Source organism: Cavia porcellus, unplaced genomic scaffold, assembly GCF_034190915.1.
Source record: "Cavia porcellus strain 051 isolate PalLab524CR breed Dunkin Hartley unplaced genomic scaffold, mCavPor4.1 scaffold_4, whole genome shotgun sequence".
NCBI lineage: Eukaryota > Metazoa > Chordata > Mammalia > Rodentia > Caviidae > Cavia > Cavia porcellus.
In genome coordinates, this window is record NW_026947487.1 from 23,699,763 (window position 1) to 23,716,893 (window position 17,131).

Genomic DNA, 17,131 nt, shown 5'->3' on the forward strand with positions numbered 1-17,131 from the left:
GTTGTATAGGCTCTAATGTTTAAATTAATAGCAAATATAGGAAGATGTCTTTAAGAATGCTTTGCCCGTTAGGTCTTATTTTCTAGCTGAAATACAATTAGGATATTTTTGAAATCTGGATCATTTTCTGACTCGGGAAGTTGGGCTGATTTCTCTTTGGCTCACTGTCAGAACTGTAAGTCTTGTATAACATAGGGTCTGTTTGTTGTTTGTTAAAAATGATTAGACATTTTTGTTCATTATCACCAATAAAGAGTATTCTTAATATTTCATCTACTAATCTTACCAGCTTTTTATCCTCCTGTAGTGTTTTTCTTTTTAAATTGGCATTCTGAAATATCAAAGTCAAGAGTAAGAGGAGCTTATTATAACTTTCATTCAGCTGACAGTGGTGACATTTCAGAACATCTAAATTGGGCATAAACGGTGCTGAGGATTTGGGCACATTGCATATCTCAGTACAAGGGTATTTTGGGGCATTTGTTGACTTCTGCTGTGAATGACACTTAAAGTTAATGTGTTCATATTAATCATTTTCATTACATTTAGTTTGACTGAGGGTGAGACCCAGTAAGTAGAGGGCTAAATCATATTCCACTAGTGGAAGTCAGTACAGCAATCTTTTTGCTGTTTATTTTAGACATATAGTGTCTTCTGACTTTACTAAATAATGAAATGGGAACAAATCAGATTTTTTCTAATTAACAAAAGGATTGACAAAAATGAATGATTGCAGCTCATGTTAATTTTCTATAAATTTTATTAAGAGTATCATTAATCTGCCTTGTCTTTTCAGGGGTAGTGTTCCAGGGACCATCCTGTTATGTATTTTATAATACATATAAATATATATATGTGTGTATATATATATATATATATATATATATATATATATATTTTTTTTTTTTTTTTTTTTTTTTTTTTGGTCTTTTTCCTTTTTATCGGTATCAGGGATCGAACTCACGACTGCCTGCTTGCAAGGCAGGCGCTTATGCCTCTGAGCTAAATCCCCAGCCCCCATATAAATATATTTTAAGAGATTTACCACTACATAAATGTTTATAGCCCTGTTTTGCTGGCAGCCCTGGCAGAATTCCTGTATTTGGTTCAAGCCTACCTGGCTGGTAATAACAGTAATTTCCAGTTACTCACTCTGTGATGGTAGTCTTGGAAATACTTAGGTGAAAACATTCTTTATTTCTCAATTAAACAAGAAAGTTTGTTAGAAGTTAGTCTGATTGGATGTATTATTGAGGGTCAGTCTATACTTCCTTTTCCTGGAATGGTCCCAAGCTTTTGCTCTGCCCTTGTTGACCACACATACCAGAAGTTTGTGCCCTTTTGAAGATGTGGCTCATATTATTGAAAAAAATTCTCACACTGGCATCCAGTTTTCTTTTGCTTTGTTTGCTGCATAGGAAGACTGGGGCAAGATGTTAGTCTCTTGGTACAAGAAGTGCTATTTCTTTGTATCTGCTTTGTGACTATTACATTGCCTAACGTATCATAATAATTTATCAGAGACACACTGACAGAAGAATAGAAATTTACAAACATTATTTATTGTTGGGAAACTCAAGTGACTTTTTAAAGCCATTGGACAACACAACTTTGTTTGTTGTAATCCATGCTGAGAAAGCTTTGTCTGTCTTCCCATCAGAGACTTCCACACAGAGTACCAGGGATGTGGTAGGCCCTTGGACTGCTTGCTGTATAGTGCTCCATGGGCAACTCTGTGTGTGATGGTGAAGGCTTTTGAGCTCTTGAGCTGTTTCTGGATTTGAATTTCAGGAGGAAGACAGCTCATACACAACACTCCAGCAAGCTGACACAGTGTGTTGACCTGGTCCATTAGTATAGCCTTTTGAAATTTAAAGAGTGAAAAGTTTTCCTTCACTTCACAGTGACGAAAATAAACGTTGAGGTTTCTGTGTTACTTGATAATCCAGCCAGTAATAGGTAACCAAGATGTGAAGGGTCAAATTCAAATTTGTAGAGGCCATTAAACATTTTTAAACTGCTTTCTCTTCATGGTAGTTTTTATGATTAGCATCGGCATGCCCCACCTTTTGTTAGCTTCACTGGTTCATTTTATCCGTAATTTAATATCTGCAGTCTTATTACTGTTATTGTTGCCGAGACAGAATATCTGACACCCACAATTTAAAGGAGACGTTTATGTTAGCTCACAGTTTCAGAACTTTTAGTCCATGGTTGGCAAGTGCCAAGGCAGAAATAGCATGATGGAAGGTCCTGGTGCAGACAAAAGCTACTCATGTCATGGTGGTGAGGAAGCAGAGAGTGAAAGAAGTTGCCGAGGAGAGTAATATAGGTCAGGCTTTCAGTGACACACCTCTCCCATGGGTTACAGGCCCCTCCTTGGAAGAGCAAGTCAGCTATCACACTCTCATGGTCTAGTTCTCTCACAAAAAGGTTGCCTCTAATGCATTAGAATTTGGGTAAGATAGTCTTTTTTTTTTTTTTTTTTTGTCTTTTTCCTTTTTATCGGTTCCAGGGATCAAACTCACGACTGTCTGCTTGCAAGGCAGGCGCTTATGCCGCTGAGCTAAATCCCCAGCCCCCAGGTAATATAGTCTTAATGTAAACCATAATATATAGCAAAACACATATATTTTTAAAGAATTATATCAAGTTGAAGGACTGCTTGGCAAACATCAACCTGAAAATGTCCTTCTGTTAGGTTAGCCATATTATATAGACTTAAGGTTTTGCAGTTTTTTTTTTTTTTTTTTAATATGACAGCTTCAAATTTGGGAGAAGAAAACACAATCTTTTATGCTTCATGAGTTTCCTGAACATTAGCAGTGTTTTTTCTTACTCTACCTAAATCTGCATTTTAGTCACAGGGCTCTAAGAAGTAAATGAGAAGGACAGTTTACCAAAAACAGAAAGGAGCAGTACATGGGTTATATGTCTGTGATCCAAACAACTTATAATGAAGTTGATGGGTAAGAACTTATTGAAGTGGGTTTTTGATATAATGGAGGATGTCAAGTGAACACATGGAAAACTTGTTTTTCCTACAAAATTATAAGTATGAATTATGCTAAGAGTATAAGAGATAAATTAAGCAAAAAGAAATGGATAAGAAAGACAAATATATAATGATAATACACAAATTAAAACTGTAATAATAACCTTTAATGAGAGACTTAATTTGAGAATTTTTATTTGCCTACCATTTATCAGTCAAAAAGTGACATGAGCTCACATGGATAAAACTGTAAGCTATAGAACTTAAAAATGAAATGATGAGTAACCTTTTTGTATAAGCCCACAGATACTAATTGATACATAGTTTTACTCCAATACTCATACAAAATCTAGATTTTTCTGACACGAGGAATCTTTCAAGTTTAATTTGTGAGAATAAACAAGTGAGGAAAAATAAAAATAAAAATTTCTGTGGAAATTGCCCATTTTAATATTATGACACATAACAGAGTACATAAGTATGAATTAATTTATAAACATACATATTAATAGAAGAGAGGTCCAGAAATATATTTTTTACATATAGGAATCTATGATATGAGAGTATGAAAGCAATGAATCATTTAACATGTGATAACATGTGATGAGCTAAGAATTAGTTTAAAAAATTACCATCTAAACTATAGTCTAGATTAAGATAATGTAAAAGCTGAAAAATATATTTGAAGAGTTTTAAAAAAGTCTTTTAAGGTAAAATTCTAAAATTTTAAAAAGATACAAGAAAAAAGAGGAAAAAATATGTTCTGACAATTAAAAATATTTTAAGATTACTCAGAGATTATCTGGCCCCCAAATGAAATGGTAAAATATACAAATTAAAACATCAGTAGACAAATGAACAAGATATGATCAAATACTTCACAAATAAGAATGTATTATTGACAAACAAATCTTTATATTCATGAGCAAGGAAAGTAAAGCTTTTATAAATAAGGAGGGAAAGGGGGTTTAGGTGAGGGGAGAAGGGAATGAGGGGAAAAAATCAAAATATATCATGTACAGGTACAGATTCCCTATGATGAATGTGATCATTATGTATACCTAAAATGTACCAAAAAACTTAATTAAGGAAAAGAAATAATTGTATTACAAGTAGATACTTTTTTTGGTCGACACTAGTAGTAATAAAACTCTGTTAAGCAAGGTAATAGATTTGGGACTGTAGCTTAGTAGTAGAACATGTGCTTAGGTTAGTGTGTGAATGGCTCTAGGTTTGCTCTCTAGTGCACCCACCTGCAAACCCCCTCAAAGAAAAAAGATGGCAACTGCTTTATAATTTCCAAATGACTAAATACAAGCTGGTACAACTCTGTGAAAAACAACTTTACAGTATGTATTGTCTTAGTTACTTTTCTTACTGTTGAGACAAAATACCTCACACCCAGAGTTAAGGGAGGAAAGATTTATTTAGCTCACAGTTTGTAGAGGTTTCCATCCATGATCAGCCGGCTCCAAAGCAGAGTGGCTTAGCAGGAGAGAATAGTTCATGGTAGGCAGACTATAGCAAAGCAGCAAAGGATCTTAACAGCATTGCTTTCTGTTGCTTTTGTATTGTATCTAGGCAGCTGCTGGAATTAGGGCAGTGCCAAACCAGTGTGTGATGACTGTATCAGTTAGTGGACTGATACAGTAATCGCACACTCTTAAACAGCTCATTGCATGCAGAAGACAGCAAAAGCAACAGAGCACGACCACAGCTCTTTCTGTCCCTTATATTTTATCCAGGCTGCTTACACCCTTAATCCTAGTGCCCTTGAACCTAGCATTGTACCATAAATCAGTTCCAGCATCACACACCTAGATCCAGCCACCTCTGAAAAAGCCCCACCTCTGACAGTGTGATGCTTTTCAAGGGGTCACCTAGGCTCAAACCATAATACTTATTAAATAATTTTGTGCTATTTTGTTCATTAAAATAAGAAATACATTTTTCATACAAATCACAAATCCTCCTTTTGGGAATCTGTTCTAAGCAAAGACTAAGTAAACAAAGATATGTTTTATAAAGAGCTTCATAATGGGAACTATTGAAAACAGCATAAATATTTGGAATGTGTCAAGTTGGTAAAAGTTTTAAAAATCATTAAGAGTAGTAGTTATGCTTAAAATTTTAGCAATCTGATAGGCTGATGCAGGAAGATTGCAAATTTGAACTTGGCCTGGGCGGTTTACTTGGCAAAACCCTATCAAAATAAAAAAGGGCTGGTGATGTAAGGAGCAAAGGTTCAATACTCAGTACTACCTCCTCCCCACAAAGTAGTTGGAAAAGCTTGCAGCACAGTAGGAAGATACGTGGCAGGTATCTGCTATGCAGAGAGAAACAGAGTACTGCGATTGAAAGTGTCATGTGAAAGGTATGGAAAATTTGCCTGCTGATGAAACATGTATCAGTTCATGTTGCCACATTTCTTTCCAGATAAGGATCGTAGCCTAACACAAATGATTTTATTTTTCATTTTTAGAAATGAGGTAGTAGAAACTAAAATGAAGGTGGACAAATACATCAAAGCATTTTGACTGTGGCAAAAATCAGAGCCAACCACTGTAGAAGCTGTAAGAGGAGAACCTCTCCTCCTCATGTGCACAAAGGGATGGAGAGGAATTTGGTAACTATACTTAATAGTTATATGGCAGAACTAGGATATGAACCCAGAATCCTGCTGTTGCATGATGAAAAGATACTAGAAATGTGTATGAATCACTACTATAATAATTTATAGGTTAAAAAGTTTATTTAGTGTGTTGATGGATTTTTCCATGTCAGTGTTTTTTGTTCATTTTGAAAATCTTGGAAAGTGGGAAATGAAAATGTGTTTCTGAATTTTGTTCTATACCAGAAGAGCTTTCCAAAAAAATAAGAAATGAAGGTTGACATTTGGAACTGGTTTCTGGGGGTTAACAGAGAGTAGAGCATTAAATTCTAGTTCTTGCTAAGACCTTTTTATAGCTGAGCTTTATGGATGGTTTTCAGAGTGTCATGTGTGGGTTACATTATGTCACAACACTTTTACCGATAGCAAGGCCTGGGAACAGAGCCAACTTTGTAATATCTATTATTATATAACTCAGCCCTTTTGGAGGGAGTATTCAATATAATTGGGGTTGGGGGAAGAAAAAAGACAATTTGAGGGCTTAGACCCTTTGTGCTATGATGACAAAAGTCACATTAACTGAGAAACATAAACATGGCAAAAATTTATTCTCACCAGTCTGCAGCCTGGGATGTCCAAGATCAAGACATCTGCAGACACCTGGTGTCTGGTATCTTCACTGGCAGATGTCTTCTTATAGTAACTTCATGTGATAGAAGGGCAGGGGTCTTTATAAGGAAATTAGTCTCATTCATAGCACATAGCCCACATGACCTAGTCATCTTCCAAAGTCTCCACCTCCAAATACCATCATATTGAAAGCTAGAATTTCAACATAGGAATTTTAGGGGACATACATTTAGACTGTGGTGAGGAATGAGCTTGAGAAAAGAGGGTTTGCAGGGCTTATTGTAAGTGCTCCACAGGAGGCATCAGATTACTAGATGCTTTCTGTTTTGATATTAATTTTAAAAAAGAGCAAATCTCTGACATATTAAGCAAGTATGCAGCCAGGTTTATGCCATGGCCTCAGGGGAAGCTTGGGGATGTAGAGTTTATTCTACTGAGGGCTGGATGGATGAAACCTGTGGTAGTGACAGAGAAAATAGTCCCATGACTAATTCTAGATTCTGGAACATGAAAAGTTGAATGTTACCATGTTACCTGATCCACATCCCCCATTCTGGGGAAGGAACTCAGAGTCTTATATTAAGCCAGAGTGCTCTACCACTGAGCTACGTGCACAGTCCTATCAGATTCTTGAATAGAGCCAGAGACCCGAAGGCACTGTTGCCTTTATAAATTCCATGTGCGAAATCTAAGAATATTTACACAGAGAATTTCTGTTTGTAAAAGAGTATTTTCATAGATGGTACTTGTATTTGATTTGACATGGGATTCTGCCTTTACTCATTAGGTAGATTTAAATTTCACCAAAATTTATTGTTTCATATCACTTGGGAAAAAATATCTGAAAGTTCTTCTTTTGTGTGTGAAAAGGATATTCATAATTTGATCGGATGCTCTGTATTGGCCTGAATCATATGTGCATTTCCTCCGCATTCTCTTGGTTACAACTGATGATCATTATGACAATGAAAATAAAACATTTTCCTTTGGTGACTCAGCTTTTAAAGGGTGGCTTATGGGTCACCAGAGTACTGTTTTTCCCTTGTGTCATTTCCGCATTTGCACATATGTAGTAAAGTGCGGGAGTGGAGAAGGAAGGCTAATCTGTTATGTGTATGTTGCTTGTAAGTGCTAGCTGTGGCAGAACCTCCCAGTGAGGGAGGAGTCAGCTAACTCATTATTGGGAGACATCGTTTATCTATGCTGTTTTCTTGACCTCTATCCAGTCCTTCCCCTGGCTGCCTAATTGAAACTAAACTCTTCTATGATTCATTTCAGAAACCATGTTGTAAAAAAATGCTTTTGAAATTACTAACTCTGTAATAAAAAGAGAGAAGCGATTTGAGCAGGTAAACCCAAATGACCTGGTCAGAGTCACCAGTGACTCAAATAGGTGGAGCAGGAATTTATGATGCTCTTTCTCTGAATGAGTGTTGCCAGACTCTCCTGATATCTTATATGTTGCCCAACTCATACTAGTCTCTAATTGATATTACTGAAATATTATACTTTAAAAGTTACTCTAAGAAATTAATTGCCATACTGGTGGTCGACAACTGGATATAATTTCTTGATTTATACTATGCCAGAATTATGTTCCTACTAAGTAGTACTTTAGTTACTAGTTCTTCTGTGCATTGCAAGAATGCCACCGGTAGTTAAATTACAGAAATACCCAGTTAGGAGGGGACAGTTACAAGAATTAATTTGGAATTGTCATTTCCTATAAATCTGCTAAGTTTTTTTCTTGACCCTCCACTAGTGATCAGAGAAAATAAGGTGGCAGAAGGAAGGACTTTCTATAAGCCTTTAAGTACACAAATCAGAAATTAGGAATCAGAATAATAGTTGTAGGAAATACTTAAAGTTGGGCGGTGGGATTGAGAGTGTAAGTGGTAGAGCTCATGACTAACAGTATATGCACAAGCCTGTATATTCAATCCCCAGTGCAACAGATCTAAAAACAAACAAAAAATGCAGGGATGGCTTTATTACCTGTATTAAGATGTGTAAAAATCTTAAGTGTGCACAAGCTACTAAAATAGAAAAACATCTTTTGTTTGACAATCTAAATCTTTATAAGCTACTGCTTTGTAATTTTGAATCCTGTTAAACAACATTTTAAAGTCTTTTGAGACTTAATTATATGTAAATCTCTGGAATGTTGAAGGAGTGACATTCCACAAGTTTCAGGGTTCTTTTTTTGGTTTGTTTGTCTTCCTTTTGCCCATTATGAAGAGGAGACTAATAAATTAGATTATTCGATCTTTTTCCGCCTTTGTTTGCTTTCCAGTTGCAGCTCTGTTACAAATAAAGATTTACTTTGTGGATGAATTACTGAACAGGAAATTATTATTTCAAAATGCTGTTTTTTGACAGTGATTAATGATTAATTATCCAAGCTTACATTAGTAGAAAAACATTATTATAGTATTGAATTACTACATGGCCTGGCACTGTATCACTGAACAACAAAACATTGAATTTATAATACAGATTTAGAAGCAAAATTATAAGTGTGGTTGTGAAAGCTGAGTTTCTTTTTTTAGTTGTAGAGTATAGAGGCATAGGTATCTTTGCAGTGTCTAGCACACTAATCCAGTGTTAGACTCTGGAATCCCTGGTGCATTTAATTTTCATTCTGTCATTCTGCTTTGATAACAAAGCAACCAATCCTGGGCTTAAACTGAGGTAGCACTAACTAATTAAGTATGTTAATAAGTTTTCCTGCACCCTGTAAATGTGTCAAAAACAATATGGTTTTTAAGCTATCTTTTTAAAAATAAGTTTGAGAAGAAAAAAAATTTTTTTTATTAAGAAAAAGTGTTCTTAGGGGCAAGTGAACTAAATTATAATGAAGAGTTTCTTAAGCTGGCTATATATTATAAATGTGAAACTACCTGGGTTGGTATATAGAAGTATATGTGTAGAGCCCTGAGAAGGCCATTTCATCTTTGTGTGCAGCAGAATTCTTGTCTCTTTCTTGACTTGTTTTTGTGGTTGTTGCTTTCTTTCTGTTAGGCTCTTGGCCCAGAATAATACATTGGGGCTGCAGTAGTGGTACATGGTACTTATGAGAATGCTTCAAAGGACATTGAACTCATTGACAGTCTTTTAATTGCATATATTATTTCTTTGTTTAATTTCAGTTTGATTAATAAGCTTAAACCTGGCATCATTAAGAAGATCAATCGACTGTCCACACCAATAGCAGGGTTGGTAAGTAATAAATTATCTTTAAAACTATATCTATTTTTTTAACTTTTATTTTTGACAAATAATTGTGCATATTTATGGGGTACAATATGGTGTAGTGCTGGTGTTTTATTGCACAGTAGGGTGACTATAGTTAATGATAGTATACTGTATGTGTCAGAGTAGCTAGAAGGGGGAGTTTTTATTGTTCTCACTTCAAAACTAGATTTTTTTTTTTTTGTCTTGGGAATGTAAAAAAGGTGGGCCTGGATTCTCTTACCTGCAATTACTATAGAAATTAGATTTTTTTTTTTTCTGAAGAAAAGTATCTTTAGCTGTGTCCTCCATACATGTCAGTTCCTTTATGTCCCTTCTGTTGGAAAGCATTTATTGTTTGTTTTGATTCTTTTAATTTTTTTTTTTTGGCCTCAAACTTGGCATACTCCCTTTCTTGGCTTCTTTCTTCTACCTAGTATTAATGTACGTAGGTTAAATTTTTCAAAAGCTCAGATCTGCGTATGTTGCTTTTGAGCTGACGACATGAGCTCCTGGACTCACAGGCATGTTTCTGCTGCTTTCAGTTCATATGTTACTTTCATTTATCATGTAGCTCTTAAGGATATTTTCAAATATATTTAAAACCTATTAGGTATTTTGCTTTATATAGTAAGTTTCCTACTAATATCCTCTGTTACATTGTATAAGTACAAATGTCTTTACCACAGTCATATCCATAAAGCTAGATTCCTTCTAGCTTTAAACACAGAATTTCATGTATGAAAAGTACACTGCACCATCATTATACAGTTATTTTGATGGGTCATGAGCAGTAATAACAGAAGCTGTTTTTAGAAATAATTTGTAACAGTGTAATTAATAGATAATTTACAAAAGCTTAGAAATCCTAAAAAAAATCAGTGCTGATGATATGAGTCAGAAAAATTTTCACAAAACATTGAACTTTAAGACAGCTAATGATTGAAAAACTAATTGTCTTTGGAATGGTTGCAGTGTCTGTAATAGACATTGAAAAAGCTTTTGTTCAGCCATTCATGTGTTTATAGATATTAACAGTATGAGTACTATAGTTTAGTGGCCAGGTTTATGGGTTTGCAGAAGGCATATAAAGTTCATCAAAATCTTGAGAATGATAAGTTTTGCAAAGTGTTTATTATTGGGAAAATACTTCTGTAGGAGCGAAAAAATGAAAAGTTTTTGTAGTTTTCATTTGAAGTGTAGAATATATCTAAAGTTGCCAATATAGTTCTTTTTTATTTTAAAGAGGGTAAAATTAAACACAACTAAAATAGAACAAAGCAGAACGTAAGAAAGCAATGTAAGAGACATAAATTTCAAAGCAAGACAACCACAGATCTTCACTATCTATCAGATTGTCTCTTTCTTTCAGATAGTTGTTCATATTTTCACATACAGTGACATAGTTGTTCATATTTTCACATACAGTTCATACAAAGTAACATAGTATAAAACTGATCAGAACAAAATGATGAAGGTGTTTTAGGTCTTCAAGACCAGACAATAGGGAAGTCAACAATGGTTGTCATAGTGTCTCTCATTCTCTTCAAAATAGTTGTCCATACCTTCATGTATGTTGAAATTCAAACAAAATGGGCTAAAATCACTCTGAACAAAGAATAATAGTATTGCTGGATTTCAAATCATGACGCTATGGAGTCAGTACTGGTACTATAGTCACTTTTTCTTCAAAGTAGTTGTTCATTTCATCATGCATTATATAATCAGTTGTCATAGACTGTTTATAAGTTCTACACATGTGTGAGTTTCTACATGTATATTTAACCTTTATATATTAGTGGGAAAAATAAAACAAAGCAAGACAAAACAAATTCATAGAAAAACATGAAATGAAAATGTCATAAACCACAATACAAGGTGATCTACGATGGTTACTGTGATGTCTCTTGTCTCAATATAATTGTCTATATTGTCAAGCATAGGATAATTGAGTATAGCAGTACATAACAGTATTAATAAAGATGAAACATTGGAGACATTACAAGGCTTCAAAAGCAGGTAATAATCAAATCAGAGTGGGAATCCTAGTGAATCCTGTCATTTTCAGTGTAGCTGCCTATACTCTCAGATTTGATATTAAATCAGTCAATATAAAATAGCAATCTAACAAACCAGATTCAAATAAAATCAGTCATAATAAGAGTATAAGTTATACAGGGCTTCAAATTAAGTTAATAGGAAAATAAGGATGATTACTATACTATATTCTGCTATTTTTGGGATAGCTAATCTAGTACAAGTAGACAAATTGGAACAGAATATAATCCATCTAAACAGAGCAGTGAGAGTAATGTGGATTTTAAATCCTGATACACTATTAACAATTTCCTCTGCCTTCCTTTTTTAGACAATTCCTCACCTTTCACTCCCACAGGGTGCACTGCACATTTTGGGTCCCACCAATTCCTTCAGTTTTTAGATTAGGGAGGCAACCTGCTGTTTACCTAAGTGGTTCCAAACCTTCACTCTCCTGGACTTGATCTCAAGTTGTATTCCTTTACCTACAAAAGCCTCAAGGTTTTCTTTTATTATAGCTGAGTATTTCTCTATTGCACAAAAATATCATATCTTTCAAATCTATCTGCAGGTGCTGGTCAAGTTGCCCTTATTTCTCTCTGGTTCCTTTTCACATAGAGCATTATTTTCTCGTATTTGATTTTAGGTCCATAAACCCTCTTTCAGGTTAATTATATTTCCTATACAGAGCATCTCAGTGGACCCTATCTTGTGATCTACTCTTCCTGTGTTTCTTTTGTTAGTGTATCAAGGCCATCTATGTTAGAGATTTTAGCCAACCTTCTCTGCCTCGTTTCTGCTATGCTGTTTTTCTGCCACTGGTTGTCTACTTTTCTCTTTCATTCCACTGTCTGCCCTGTTCATTGGGGCTTCTCTGCCACTGTTTCTGAAATCTTAGTATTTTTTTCCTCTCTCTAGAATATCCTTCAGTATTTTTTGTAGGGTTGGATTGGTGGTCATGAATTCCCCCACTTCCTCTTTGTCATGGAAGCATCTTGTTTCTCCATTAATTTTGAGAGGCAGTTTGGAGGATACATCAATCTGGGCTGGAGGTTATTTTCTTTCAGAGCTTCAAGTATGTTGCTCCAAGCTCTTCTTGTTTGATGGTTTGTGTTGAGAAGTCTGCTGTGATTTTGATGGGTTTTCCTTTATAGGTGATCTGTTTCTTTTCTCTGATGGCTTTTAATACTCTGTTCTTACGATGAATTTCTGGGATCTTGATTATTATGTCTGGATGTAGCTCTGTTTTGGTTGTAGGTGGCTGGAGTTCTGTATGCTGCATACTTCTGAATATCATTTCCTTTTCCTATGCTTGGGAAGTTTTCCTTGGTTATTTCTGTGAATAGCCTTTGCAGTTCCTTTGTATGTACCCCTGCTTCTTCACTCACATTTTTTATTCTTACGTTGTAGATCCTCTTGTCGTCTTCTAGCCTTTGTGTCATTACTGCCTGTTTCATTGTTATTTTTAAAAGATCTTTCCTTTTGTGATCAGACATTGCAAAACTATCTTCAAGTTTTGTTAATCTATCTCTAGTTTCTGTCATGCAGTTTTCCCAGCTTTCAATGGAGTTTTTAATTTCCTGGTAATCCCTTTGAATCTGTTTCATGTATTCTAGGTTTCATTTATATTCTTCATTGAACATTTCTCTCCTTTTTTGTGTGTGTTCCTCCATTCTTCTGTCTGTGTTTTCCTGAGAGGTGTTCAGCATTTCTTTTATTAATCTTCTTAAATCTTGCTTTACTTGAATTAATATTTCAGTTTTGAGCTCATCTATGAGGTCACAAAGGTATCTGTCTATGTGTGCTGATGCCCTGTCTGATATTGCATGTTTGCTGCCCTCACAGTCTCTTTTGTATTTACCTCTCCTGGATCAATATTCACAGGTTTGGGGGCTGGGGGCTTTTTCTTATTTCTTTCTCTTGTCATGTTTTTGGTTTCTTCCATATAGGTGTATAGTGGAGGTCCCAGCCCTTTTCCTGGTTGGCTATGGTTCTTCTGAAGCATGCTAGCTAGGGAATTCTGCTTTTCTCTAGTTTGCTGAGGTGCAAGCAGGGGTGGTATATGCTGGCTCCTCCCCTTCGAGCCAGTCAACCTGAGGGGGCCTTCACCACGTTAGTGTATGCCACACTTACGGAATTGGTTTGGGACAACTCACTTGGTCCCGGCCAGGGGTGTGACCCAGGCCAAGTAGATCCCACCAATCTATTGTAGGCAGGGAGCAACGAACTGAAGTCACTGCCGTTCCTAGTGCAGGCCTGTCCTGCCCGATTCCAACATGTCGTCCAGTTGGTCACCCCTTTCCCATGGGAGAGTCTTATTGTGAGCATTCACCGTGGGTTAGCGCAGGTCTCTTCATTGGCTCCTTTCTCTGTTGACCCCCAACTTTAGCATGACCACTGCTCCTGCAGCGAATGTATTGTGATCTTGAGTTTGGGTGGCTCCAGTGAGAGGGGTGTGGCCATGAATCTGCGCTGCTTTGATGATAGCCCCATGACCACATGTTTGACCAGCTCTTTTCCCTTTAGTTTCTTTTTGGGTCGAGAGGATCCATCTCCCTCTGTCTGGTCCTCTCCAGGATGTTTTATTCCAACATGTGAGTTGTTTCTCTCAGGGAAACTCTGTATTTTGCTGCTTACTGATCCGCCATCTTCAGCTCTGTTTGCCAATGTAGTTCTAATATTAATTCATTCTTAGTTGCCTCTATTCTGTGTCTATTATGACTAGGTAACTGATCTAATACGTTTATTGGTCTCAAATTTGGTTAGGTAAAAAGCACTATATATACCCGTTATATATAGAGAGTCAGAAGATATTATTATGAAAGGGAAGGAAGAAATTTGGCTTTCAAAATCTTTTTAGGAATGATTTAGTATAAGTAATTTTTTATATGAAAATGACTTGTGTAAGGCAACTTCTATAAAAATTAAAAGTTTGAGTTGTACTGGAATTGATTCTGTCTTTTCAAATGATTTGAGTTACTATGAAATAGTTTGCTATTTTAGACTGTAACTTACTAGGTCAATTACATGGAAATTAAATGAAATTAGTATTGATCTGAAACATCCTGCATATTTAGAATGCTTGAAATCTTCTGGTTTGTTGTTGCCATTGTAGGTTTTATTCTATTTTCTGATTGTATGATTAGATACAAATACAAATATATTTTATTTTTAAGCCCAAAGATCTCCCCAAGTATTTCTGTTAAGTATTAGAAATTCTCTCCAGTCAGATTTTATCTTTAGAACCTGAAATGAAATATACTCCCAGTATGTTAAATAGGGTGATTTCCCAAATAGAAGACAGTATTTTCAATTGAATATTGGGATGTAAGTGATTTCAGTTGCAGAATGGGCTAAGCCAAATTGATTTGAAATTAGCATCTTGTTTCATTTGACTCCTGATACTTGCAAGATGGTTATATCAGAACTTCTCAAAGCCTTCATTTCAAGTGTAAATTAGAGCTTTGCTAGCTATCTAAAAGGGCATTGTTGTAAACATTAAAAGACATATAATGCCTATATATAGAGTCTGACATACAGATATTCAGTGAATGTTCCATCTTTCAAGAAATAATTGAGGCCCTGTTGACAGTTTATAGGGATGTATTTGAGGTGCTAAGATGAGCATTATATGAACTTTCACTTCAGAGTGGGGTGTGTGTGCAAATAAACTAGCAAATGAACAAGAAAATGCCACATTAAAAATGTGCTACAGAAAACTAAAAGTGTATTGATATGTGTCAGACATCATTGAGCAATCAAAATGGGATTATAAAAGTGGATCTCTTAAGAATTCCTTAAGGAGTATGTCAGAAGTCTTAAGTTTTGGTATTTGTAGAGAAAAGATGATTATTCTAAGCCAGGCTCTTCATACTAGTGTTATTTATATTCCTAGAGCTCAACATAATAATACAGTAATACTTCAGTTCATAAATGCTTCTGTTCCCAATTTGATTCTCAAGCAATTTGGTTCACAAACAGAACTGTTTGGCAGAATTTTGCTTCTGTTCATGAGCTCCGCATCAAGTGACAGACATGACCATGGCCATCTTCTCTTGAATCATGGAATGAATTAAGTTCATGAACCAGTGTATTTTTGTACATATGTGTGCATATATTTGAATATTTATGTTATAAACTCGAACTTTCCACTACTTGAATAGCAAAGCTGGAAAAAATTTTTCTTGATGTTCCTCACTTTGAAGCAAAAGTCAGATTTGAAAACACCTGCACGAGGCTGAGAGGGAGTCATGCTTTGTGTCTCACTGTGGGGCGATGCTTCAGCCTCAGCACCACTCTTGCTCAGACACTGTACAGCGCTTGTGTTAGTGCATTAAAGCATTCAGCATAATGTGCTTTTTTGTATTCTATTTGTACAAAGTATCATAACTGTGGTGCCAAAGAAAGTTAGTGATACCAGCAGTAAAGCTAGGAGGAAAACAGTACTACAATAGAGTAAAAGAAAGAAGTCAGTGTGAAATTTGTTGAAGTCCTGGAAAAATAAATTTATACATGTAACTTTTGATCCTCAGGGTCAGTTATTTGTTTTCCATTATTTCTTATAGGAGAAATATTTTTAGTTGTTGAACTTTTGGTGTTTGCACATGAATCTGGAATGAATTGAGTTAGGCCATCAAGATATCATTGTATATGTCCATATATATAAAGTTTTTTTTTTTAAAGGAATGAATATTATTTTCATTGAGAATTGAGTCTTTGATGGGATAGTATTATAGAGTATAGGTCATGTCCCCTCATAAAAATACGGAGCTGTGCATGGCTGTGCATGCCTACATCCTGGCACTTGAGAGACTGAGAGAGGGGGAATGATGTATGTTTGAGGCCAATCTAGAACTACATGGTAAGTTCAAGGCTAGGCCGGACTATATAGTGAGACCACTGGCTTAAAAAACAAAACTGAACCCAACACACACACACACGCACGCACGCACGCACGCACGCACGCACACACGCACGCACGCACGCACACACGATATATGGATATTCTAAACCTCTGTACCTCAGGATGATACCTTGTTTGGAAATTAGATTGCTGTAGATGATGCAACTAGTTTAAGATGAAGTCATACTGGAGAAGAGTGGGTCCCTAATCCTTATGTATAGGAAGAATGCCATGTGAAGATGAGATTGGGGTGATGTATGTGCAACTCAGAGATCATCAAGGATTGCTTGCAGACCACCAGAAGTTGCGAAGAAGCAAGGAAACTTTCCCAGTAAGTTTCATAGGGAGCGTGGTAACTAATACTTTCTTTAAAAGCACTTTTTACTGTGAAATAAATGTAGATTGACAGAACGTTGCAAGTCATACGAAGAGGTCCTTCTGTGAACTCCTCAACCAGTTTCACCCACTGTACCATCTTGCAAAACCAGGAAACTGACTTTGTACAATCCAGAGTCCTTAGTCAGATTTCATCAGTTTTACATTCAGTGTGTACTTTTTGAGTAGCAAAATCGAGAGATGTTTCTAAATCAAATGGAGTGTTTTATATTGAGGATTTAGCTGAAGACTGCAGATAATTCAGCCATAAACATGGCAGTTACATTCTGATTACTTTTTTTTCTGTTACCTTTCCAACAGGAGGCTTTTTTGTGTCTCTTTGTTGGGA

At 35.7% G+C, this 17,131-nt stretch overlaps 1 protein-coding gene across 16 annotated transcripts in view; it reads left to right on the forward strand.

Annotated features, from left to right (window-relative positions):
• The window catches only part of Lmo7 (LIM domain 7), a 192,354-nt gene that overhangs the window by 63,967 nt on the left and 111,256 nt on the right, over nt 1-17,131 (forward strand). For all 16 annotated transcript variants that reach the window (XM_063246858.1, XM_063246861.1, XM_063246863.1 and 13 more), the window contains exon 3: nt 9,386-9,455. In XM_063246858.1, the coding sequence (XP_063102928.1) occupies nt 9,386-9,455 (70 nt within the window). The remainder of the gene's footprint in view (nt 1-9,385; nt 9,456-17,131) is intronic.